The sequence below is a fragment of the Octopus bimaculoides genome, chromosome 17 (genome assembly GCF_001194135.2).
Source record: "Octopus bimaculoides isolate UCB-OBI-ISO-001 chromosome 17, ASM119413v2, whole genome shotgun sequence".
In the NCBI taxonomy this organism is placed as follows: domain Eukaryota; kingdom Metazoa; phylum Mollusca; class Cephalopoda; order Octopoda; family Octopodidae; genus Octopus; species Octopus bimaculoides.
Genome location: NC_068997.1, coordinates 41,149,255 through 41,160,448, shown reverse-complemented (window position 1 = coordinate 41,160,448; position 11,194 = coordinate 41,149,255). Strand labels below are relative to the sequence as shown.

General features: G+C 32.5%; 1 protein-coding gene across 11 annotated transcripts in view; it reads right to left on the bottom strand.

The window, feature by feature from the left end:
• The window catches only part of LOC106867422 (NGFI-A-binding protein 1), a 223,322-nt gene that overhangs the window by 45,795 nt on the left and 166,333 nt on the right, over nt 1–11,194 (bottom strand). For all 11 annotated transcript variants that reach the window (XM_014912296.2, XM_014912293.2, XM_014912295.2 and 8 more), the window contains one exon: nt 9,677–9,796. In XM_014912296.2, the coding sequence (XP_014767782.1) occupies nt 9,677–9,796 (120 nt within the window). The remainder of the gene's footprint in view (nt 1–9,676; nt 9,797–11,194) is intronic.

Below are 11,194 nucleotides of genomic sequence, written 5' to 3'. Positions count from 1 at the left end.
TTTTTTTTTTTTTTTTTTTAATTGTCTAATTAAAATAACATTATTATATCATTTTAAGGCAGCGAGCAGGAAGAATCTTCGGCACGCCAGTGGCATTTTGTCTGTCTTTACGTTTAACCCTTTGGCATTCGGAATACACTGTCAAATGTAATGCTTATTAATTCACATTGTTTTGAATTAATCATGTATTAATCTTGTAGCTTTGTGATTTCAATGATGTGACTGTACATTTTTTGAATGATATTGTAGGAGAGGTGTGAGAGATCAGATCTGGTCAGTTTGAACATAAAACAGCTAGAATATTCAGGCTGGATATGACCAGTTTAAATGCTCAAAGGTTAAGGTGGCAAGCTTGCAAAATCGTTAGCACACTAGGTGAAATGCAGTGGCAATCCACCATCTTTATGCTCTGAGTTCAAATGATGCTAGGGTTAATTCTACCTTTTATCCTTTCAGGGTTGATAAAAATGAGTTGAACACTGGGGCTGATATAATCGACTTAACCTTTCCCCAAAAATTACTGTCCTTTACTATATCATTGGAATTATTGAACATTTATTTCTGTAGAATGGCAGCTAATACTTCAAAGCTAGGATAGAACAAGGTACAGAATTGTATCATCTTAAGCCTTTAACCCTTTAGCAGTCAGCTTATTCTGTCAAATGTGATGCTTATTTATTCTCAGTATTTTGAATTAATCATGTATAATTTTGTAGCATCAAAATTTCAATGATGTGATTGTATAGTTTTAGAATGACATCATAGGGCAAGTGTGAAAGGCTAGATCTGGCAATGTTCAACATAAAACTGGTAGAATTTTTGGGTCGGGTGCAGGTGGTTTAAATGCTAAAGGATTAGTTTATGTTTTTGTATAAATCACTTCAATTACCAGTATTGTATGAATTATTGAACTTTGAAGGTTAAAGATTAGTACCAATAGCTCAAAATCATTGATAAATAAAAAGGAATTAATTTAGAATTGAATCAAATGCCATTGGGAAATGTATATATAAGTTTCTAGATTGTAAAACAACTAGAAATATTTGGTGAGATGACTTTAAAAATCCTTTTTGAGGAAACTGTGTAAAGTGGGATGGGAAGATAAACTTGAATGTTTGTGAGAGAGACTTTGGTTTAGTTTAATGCTTATATAGCACAGACGTAAGATCTATTTATTAACTTATGTGTGATGAACCTTTCCATCATGCAAAAAGGCTGTTTTCAAAAACATTTCTTCATTATTTATCAAGTATGTTCCAAGCCAGTCCTTTTTTGAAGGATACAACTTGTTATTGTTTAGTACCATGACATTCCTGATAAAATAAATTCATAAATCTTGTTTTCAAGCATAGTGTATTCAAGACTAGCATAGGTTCAAATAACTGCACAAAGACACTCTTGTTGGTTCACAAGGTATGGTAGTAACTGAAGGAAATGTGTAATCTTAGATATGAAGGGTCTTACCAGATGTTTGGTGGGGCCTTATACAGTTAAAAGTATATTAAACCTAAAACAAAATATTGGTTTCAAATTTCAGTACAAGGTCAACAATTTCAGGGGAGGGTTTAAGTCGATTACATTAACCCAGTGTTTCACTGGTACTTATTTTATTGATTCTGAAAGGATGAAAGGCAAAGTTGACCTCAGTGGAATTTGAACCCAGATTGTAAAAACAGATGAAATGCCACTAAGCATTTGCCTGGTGTTCTAATGATTCTGCCAGCTTGTTGCTCTAACCTGAAACAAAATATTAAAACTGCCAAATGAGAGATATAGCGGGTGAAGAAAGAAGTGACTGCTGTCTGGTGAGTACTACTGCTATTTATCAATAGTCAACATGGTGGATTAAAAACAAAATCAAGTAGAATATAACGAAATGTAACTAACATAGGGTTGAATGGGATTAATAATGATTGAACTTGAAAAACTGAATAAGAAGCTGATAGATTCATCATCGAGACCAGAGTTGATTAAGGGGAAATGAAGTCATCTTTTTTTTTGTTTTATCTACATAGCTCTAAAAATAGATTACAAGGAAATTGGACAGGCATTTCGAATTATATACAACCATAAAAACCATGCCAAAACAGACCACACCGGTGCTGCTGCCACCTGAAAAGTACCCAGTTCACACTGTATAGTTGTTGAGGTTAGAAAAGGCATCCAGCTGTAAAACCTATTCCTTGCCATACGAAAAGCACTGAGTCCACTCTGTAGATTGGTTGGCATTAGGAAGGGGATCCAACCAGAAAAAGTATGCCAAACAGACCTTGCTGGTGCTGGTACCACATAAGAAGCACACAGTCCACTCTGTAAAGTGGTTGGTGTTAGGAAGTCGAACCCATGCCAGCATGGAAGAAAGACGTTAAATGATGATAATGATAATGATGATGATGCACCTTGTCAAAGACACTGCTCATATTAAATATAATGCTTCAGTATATTGTTTTAAAGTTTGAGATTAATTTTGAAAGATGCAGACCATGAACAGGTGTAGGTGTGTGTGTATATATATATATATATATATATATATATAGATAAATTATATGTATATACATATACATATATATATATATATATATATATAAACACACATATATATATATACACATATATATATATAAACACATATATATAAACATATATAGATAGATTATAAATATATATATATATATATATATATATATAGCAAGCAGCAAAACTAAATATATAACAGGTGAATATATATATTTATTAAGCAGCAAAATACCATATATGTTTCTAGTAAAATACATTAATAATTACTAGGCGGGTGATGGAAATAGATATTCAGAGTAAAGTTGACCATGGTGTAAGTGCTATTGCTACTGGAAAAAGCAGAATGGCAAGGATTACTAAAAATAAATGTGGGGGGGGGAGAGGTGAAAGTTATTAGTACACACCTTAATCTGAAGATGATTAAATTAATGTTTAGTTGGAAAGAATGCTAAAGACAACTTTCAGTTACTTTCTGAGCAGTGTTAACGAACGATCCATTAATAATTCATTAACAAATAACAATTAAAATGTTGTTTCACAAATAATTTAGAACTCGGATCAATGCAGTTTCTAATTAGTTTTTTCAAATGTGAAAACCTACGTTACAGAGAAACGGGAAAAAATGAAGTCGCAACTATTTTTAGAAAGTAAGTAAACATCAAGAGAGAAGAAGAACAAAAAAAAAAAGAAAAAAGAAATAATGGAGTCCTAGCCATGTATGTGACTTGTGGTTAAAAAGTTTGCTTTCCAACCAAGAGGTTGCAGGTTCAGTTTCACTGCACAGAACCTAGAACGAATGCCTTCTACTATAACTCTGGACTGACCAAGACCTAGAAAGTGAACTTCATAGATAGACTGTCGTGCTTGTACACACACACACACACACAGAGTTACTAGGCAATCCCACTAATGTTGATGGTGGTACAAAAACAGTCCCCAGTACTCACTGTAAAATGGTTGGCATTAGGAAGTGCATCCAATCATAGAAACCATGCCAAAGCAGACACGGAGCACAACAGAGCTCTGTGGATCAGCAAATACTGTCAAACAGTCGATCCCATGCCAGCAGGGAAAACTGGTGTTAAATGATGGTGATGATGATGATGGTGATGATGATGATGATAATGATACTAATATATATATTTTAAAGAAGATTGTTGTGTGAAGCCAGAACAAAGTGAGAAGGTACAAAGTAAACGACATAGGGAAAAGAAAAGAAAAGAAAGTTGCAGACCTTTCCCAACCCCCAGTTCTTCCAAATGCCCTGAAGAAGTGGTCTTCACTCCAAAATATGAAAATACAAAGTAATACTGCAACATTGTTTACTTTTCTTTTCCTTTCAGAGTTTACTTTGTACCTTCTTGCATTGTTCCAGCGTTACACAACTACATTTTTTTAAGTTATACCTCACAATGCTTCACCTAATAAATATATATATATGCTTATGTGTGTATGAATGTGTGTATGTGTGTGTGTGTGTGTGTGTGTGTGTTTGTGTGTATTTGTTTGTTTACATTTGTGCTCTTAAAAAGTCGATACGAATGGCATTCTAATTTCTGTATGAGGTTGATCACTTCTAAGCTTAACCAACAAAGAGTAATACAATTCACAGAACCCACCCCCTACCTCTAAAAAAAGAACAGAGAAAGTGTAGGGTTGTGAAGACCCTTTACTCCTGTCTCACTGAGGACTATTCAGGCTCTCTAGTGTGGGTGTCATGTCAGATGACACACGAATAGCAATTCCAAATAAGAAATGGCTCTGACTGTGTCTGCCTGTCCAATCCATGACAGCATGGAAAGTGAACAGAAAGTCATAGGTAAATATGTACACATGCATTTGCAGTTCTTGAAAAAGCCATGAAGACTAAAGCACACACACACATTAATAATAACAGACATAAAGGCAGTGAGCTGGCAGAATAGTTAGCACGCCAGGCAAAATGCTTAGAAGCATTTAATTGATCTTCATGTTCTAAGTTCAAATTCTGCCGAGGTTGACTTCGCTTTTCATGTATTTTGAGGGTCAATAAAATAAGTACCAGTATTGGAATTGATGTAATCAACTTACTGCTTCTAAACTTGCTGGTCTTGTGCCAAAGTTTGAAATCAATAACGAGTGTGTGCAAGTATATATATATATATATATATATATATATATAAATTAAAAGGGTAAAGATTTATCAATTTATTAATTTATTAATAAATCAACAATTAATAATTTTTAACGCGTCTATGATTAACTTTAAATGGTTAGTTTTCATTGTTTTTTCTTCTTGTTTTTGCTTTGTGAGTTACAAGTAATGCTATCTGTTGGAGTCTCAGCTTTTTTAGCTGCTATTTCTGAACTTCGGTATATGGCGAAGCAAATGCTTGCTGATCCCTTAATTATGTTTATAAATATATATATATTACAAAGACGAATTTATGGATTCCTATTTAAACCCATACATGCTTTCTCAAGCATTACAGCTTCCATGATATACTGCATTGTGTTCTTTTGTGAACCCATGACAAAAATCCTTAAATAGAATAAAGTGTAAACACTAGTACAGGTATGGTATATAATGTGAAGAAATGCATACATAGATAATGGCATTGGTATGCCTCATTACCGCGCGTGCACGCGCACACGCACACACACACACACACACACATACATACAAGTGTGTGTGTATAGACGCAGACATGACTGCGTGATTGAGAATTTCACTTTGCAGCCTAATGATTTTGGGGTTTGATCCCTCTGTGTGACATCTTTAGCAAGTGTTTTCTACTACAGACCTGGACTGACCAATGCTTACTGAGTGACACGGGTAGGCAGAAACTGCAAGATCGCCGTGTCCGTCTATACGCGCGCACGCGTCTGTTTGTATGTGCCATTACATAGACATCAATTAAAAAAAAAAAAGGCTATTTTATGACCTTTCTAACCCACCAAAACTCAGCAATTCGGAAAATAGAAATCGATAACATAAACACTAGATTTTAAAATAATTACTAGTGTTGATATGAACTAAAACCCTTAATAAGGGGGTGATTTAACATGGTCGCAATCCAATGAATGAACCAAGCAAAAATGTGTGTGTGTCACTTAAGTGCACTGTAGACTATACACATATTTATATACGAATGTATGTACACACACATTGCTCAATGCGCGCACACAATATACAACACGTGTATACATAGACGCACGCACACTCGTACGGTCGTCAAAAACCAGAAGCCCGTTTGCCAATGTTAGGCCAGAGAATTGATAGACTAAATTATTTCTTAGATGATCTTGAATAGCGACTAAGTAAAGAATAAGAATGTATGTGGGCTGTGTTTATTCGCAGACTTTCTGCAATCTTTAGATTATTGTGCACCAAATGATCTCTGTGATAAAACATCTAAAGTAGCAGGAAACACTACGATAATCAGTACAATTCGTTATTTTTGCAGTTTTTTCCCTTCTTTTATTGATTTTAAGAATTTGAAAGATTTGTCATATTTTATTCAATGCGTGACATTTCTAATCAAAATTAATTCATTAGAGAATTCTATCTTTAACTGAAAACAATAGCTAAGTACAATGTTGTTGTTTTTTTAACTTTTTTGTTGTTGTTCATTTCCTTTTCTTTTTCTCTATCTTTTTTTTTTTTCCAAATTTTATTTACGAACTTCCGAAAGAATGAAAACAGAATTTTTCACTTTTTGTCGCCAGCAAGTGGTAAGTGAGTAAGGGACGTAACTCTGGATTATCACTGTTAAAAGTGACGACGACCAACTAAATTGAAATGACTCGGAAAAAGTAAGATATGCTTGTCCGCATTAAATTTGCACCATGAAATGATTAGGCTATTTTGAAATTATATATATATATATATAACGATGTGAAGACAGTAAAATAATAATGCAATGTACATCTTATACCCCCTGTGCTTCAATTATTTAACTACCACCCCTCTCTCAACATATAAAAATGAATATTTAATCAACAGCATATCAAAATAGATATTTTTCTTGAAGCAAATAATTTATTACAGTATTTTGTAAATAAATTAAATAATGACTAAGCAACAGCTAACCTACATCATTCTATCTAGCTATCTGTCTAAAACTGATTCTCTTAAACAAATAAACCAAACACTAAATGTTGATAAATAAACCACAAAAGAAAGGAAAAAAAATCTTATTGCAAACGTAAATAACTGAATTTTGAAATAAAAACAAATCAAAAAGCAACACAAAAAGCACCATATCACCAAAATGAAAAATGGATGTTTCTAGATAAAATTTGTAAGAAATATTGAGTATATAAATCTTTCTCTATTTTCTCAATGTTCTAGTTTTCTAAAGCAGTTGTCAACAATTTCCTGTAGGCAGATACATATACCAGAGAAGCCAGCAAACAAACAAATAAAATACAAAAAAAATATAAAAAACAAAAAAAAACTGAATTTACACTGTAAATATTGAATCAAGATATTAACCTTACAAACTAATTCTTCAATTTTAATTTAAAATTTTATTTCTCTGAGCAATAAATTTAATAAAGTTTTAGGATCAATAATTTATCAATATGACTCACACCTCTTTCCTTTTTTCTTTTTACCATAATTAAGGATATATTCAAAGAAACTAAAGAGAACAGAGCAGCTATGAACAACAAAATAATGAATACAGACAAAAAGGAAAAAAAAAAGGGTGGGGAAGGCTTATGATATACATCATTTATGAAAACTAATGATTAACATGGCAATTTTTTAAAAAATTTTATATGAATCCTATTTTGACAAGTTATTTGTAATTTTCATTCACTTTCCATTTCCAATGAAATTCATTGGATTTTTTTCTAAGACAAAATAACACAGAGAAACATAAATGGAGAGAGCAAAAGAAAAGAAACATAAATAAGGACACCTCTGATTAAAAAGCAGAAAAATAAACAAACAACAACAAACACAAAAAAAAAACAACCTCCTAAAGTTTTTAAAAATTATTCTCTAAGTGACAGTGGAAACCAATAATTCAGTGTTCACAAATCAAACAAAAATTAAATTAATTTACAACAACTAGTGCCAATAGAAGAGGTGGGAACAGAAATAATAAATAAATGAAAAATAATAAATACACTGGAATTATAAAAACTATATATATATATATATATATATATATATATATACACACACACGCACGTATGAATGTATGTATGTATGTATTAAAAATGTTAAAAACAGAGTAAAAAGATGTTGAATATTTATAATATATATATATATTGCTGCTAGTAAAAATTATTTAATTTGAATAGAATAAAAATGAATTTTTCAGTTGAAGCATAAAGCAGACATATTAAGAATTAGAAATGAATTGAGTAGAATTGCTCTTGATATTAAACACGAGAAAATCTCTTGACAAGAAGTGGAGAGGAGGGGGTAGCGTTCTAAGTTTTGCTGAATTTACAGCCTTGTAATTTCTTCGCTAGTATAAAAGATAGCTAAATAAGGAGAATGACATGATCAATTTAGCTTTTCTCAACCATGTGATACAGGCATAAATGACAAAGATGTAGATATAGAGAAGAAGTATTAATGTGAACAACATGTGACAGTAATAAAATATAGAAGTTAATTCAAAAGAGTAAACTTTAGTAAATCCCTTATAAATAGAATTCAGTGTGGAGAATTGCTAGAAATATATGCTAAACTTAGTGAATAACCATCACTGCCATCACCATCGTGGACATTTGTTCGATGCATTAAAGATAGCTTTTCTTTAAATTTAGTTTTATAAAAAGATGTTTATCTAAGAAGATTATAATTTTCATTGTGCATCTACATGCATCAATGGCCTTGTAGATAAGAATTGTTATCATCCTTTGTTTAAAAATAAAACTTCCTAGTTTGAATTCAGTAAAATATTATGTACAGAACTAGGAATGAGACACCTGATAACAAATCCAGAGCCAGGCCATGCAAAACCTAGTGAAAATGTGATGTGAATATTGGATTCAAGTTTTGGCACAAGGCCAGCAATTTGGGGGGATGGACCAAGTTGATTGCATCAACTTCAGTACTCGACTGGTACTTATTTTATCATCCCCAAAAGGATGAAAGGCAAAGTCGGCCTCGGAATTTGAACTCAGAATGTGAAGATGGATGAAATACCACTAGGCATTTCATCCAGCAGGCAAACAATTCTGCCAGCTTACCACCTGATGTGATGTAAATATTGATTTCAAATTTTAGCAGAAGGCCAACAATTTGGGGGAAGAGAGCAAGTCGATAACTTTGACCCCAATGCACAACTGGTACTTATTTTATTGACCCTGAAAGGACGAAAGGCAAAGTTGACCTCAGAGGAATTTGAACTCAGAATGTAAAGACAGATAAAATGCCACTAAGTATTTTGTCTGGTGCAGTAATGATTCAGCCAGCTTGCTGCCTTTTGAAGTGAAGTAAATATTAAGAAAATATTTCATTTCTAGAGATGTGTTACAGAGACAGAAAAATTCTATTATTATTGAACAAATTCATCTTAGACATTTACACAAGTTTTCACATCAAACAGAAAACAATACCAGTATTATATATATATAGACAACATTTAATAGATGCAGACATTTCTGATTTGTTTTTAACACTATTTTCCATGTTTTTCTAAATGTCCTCATTGGATTGCCTAGGTTTATAAATTTTAAAATATGTGTAATTTGTTGAAGCAGATATTTACTGCAGAATTTTTTAACCAGCTGCACTGACTCTGCACAACCCCTGCTGGACGGTTTCAATCTTATTCACTTCACCATCTCTCTGCTTACCATAATTTTACGATTTCTAAACTCTTAAACTAAACTAGCGACCACTTGCTTTTCTCTATCTGAATTAACCCTGCTTTCATCTAACTAAAGGCCTCTGCCCTTCCACTCGCATAAGATCCTCATAATTAGGGAGGTAAATAATATCACTTAATCTTATCTAATTTTATTGGTTAAAAATATAGTTTTATCTGTTGACATTACTTTGCAGTTTAGTTTTAAATGTTCCAGTAATTAATGAGTTATTTCAATAATTTTTCCTATCAGTAGTATAATAGTTAAACAATTAGTATTATATGTAGTTTAGTTAGTACAGATTGAGATAAACATCTCAGGGCTTTGTAATGATGGTTCCTACCTCATGCAGTGACATTGGTTTATCATTTTTCCTTTTGGAGTCAAACCGTCCATAGATTGCAGCATACTTTCTTAATTCCTCCATTCTGTTTGGATCTTCAGGTGACATGGTCATTACCATCTGTAAGGAAAATCAACAAATCTTATCAGTGAAAACAATCTACAAAAAATGCACAGCTTAGCAAAACAACAAAAACTGACATACGTTCAGCAAGTATGGCTGCTACAATGGAATGAAAGATAGTAGTGCCAACAATAAGGCCAATTTTTGTAGTAGAGGAGAAAGTATCGTCAACAGACACAACCTAAGTATACTGTTATTACTTTCTCCATTGACTCAGAACATAAAAATTTTAAACACCCAAGTGGACTACACCCCACATCACTCTCTTCCCCCCCTCTCTCTCTCTGTCACAGTCAATACCAGTGCTAGTTTTAATTGTAAAAACTGAAAACGGTAGTCAGTCATTATATTGAAAATGGTGAAATCTTTGACATGATATAGTTTTCAAGAAAGGAAGCAATCTTAGACATGAATAGGGTTCAAGGAATATTTATTCCAACGAGATGTAAATGTAAAAATTTATATAAATCACCACTCACACACACATACTTTAAATTCAGGTTTTATCTATGAATCCCTACAAAATATCAACTTCCACTTCTCAAAAGATCATATTTATAAATCTTATACATTCTAAAAAAAAGGTTCACTGATTTAGAAAAATAAGTATTCGATGTCTACAGCAGACAAAATGTGTATACATTAAGGTATTTACATGATTATCTATATAGAGAAATTAAGTGGATATTATTAAAAATTATCATTATTATTTAGTTGTTATTTTTCATGTCTCATCATTTTCTCAATCCTACACAGCTGAACAGAACAGACAATTTGCTCTTGGTCACCCTTTATTTAATCATGCAGGGGTAAAAAATATAACTTAGCAGATTTATTCAAACCATATGAGCTTTGAGAGAGCCACAAGTTCAAGTAATTATAAAAAAAAAAAATCATCTTGTCGAAGTCAAGGTAATTGATAGTTTAAGTACACAGAGCTATGTACATTTCCAGAGAGTACCTAGACAAGCCTCTATTTCATCTTGGTTTATTCTAGGAAGGTAGTACTACAATATTGGTTTCCAATTTTGGTACAAGTTCAGGGGAGGGGTTAAGTAGATTACATCGGCCCCAATGCTCAGCTAATAATTATCAACTCTGAAAGGATGAAAGCCAGTCAACCTTGTGGAATTTGGTCTCAGAATGTAAAGATGGATGAAATGCCACTAAACATTTTGCCTGGCATGCTAATGATTCTGCAGTTCACTGCCTTAGGTAGTACTATAGTATTAAGGTATAGTTCTCATTAAATAATCCAAACTGAATTCTTCAGTTTAATCTTTTTATTAATATTCTTCAGGAGAAGATTTCCAATCAATGCTTTAATTTGACTGTAAGTAAAACGGGTGATTTCATTTACAATCACAGACCACTGTTCTAAAGATGGCTTCTGAT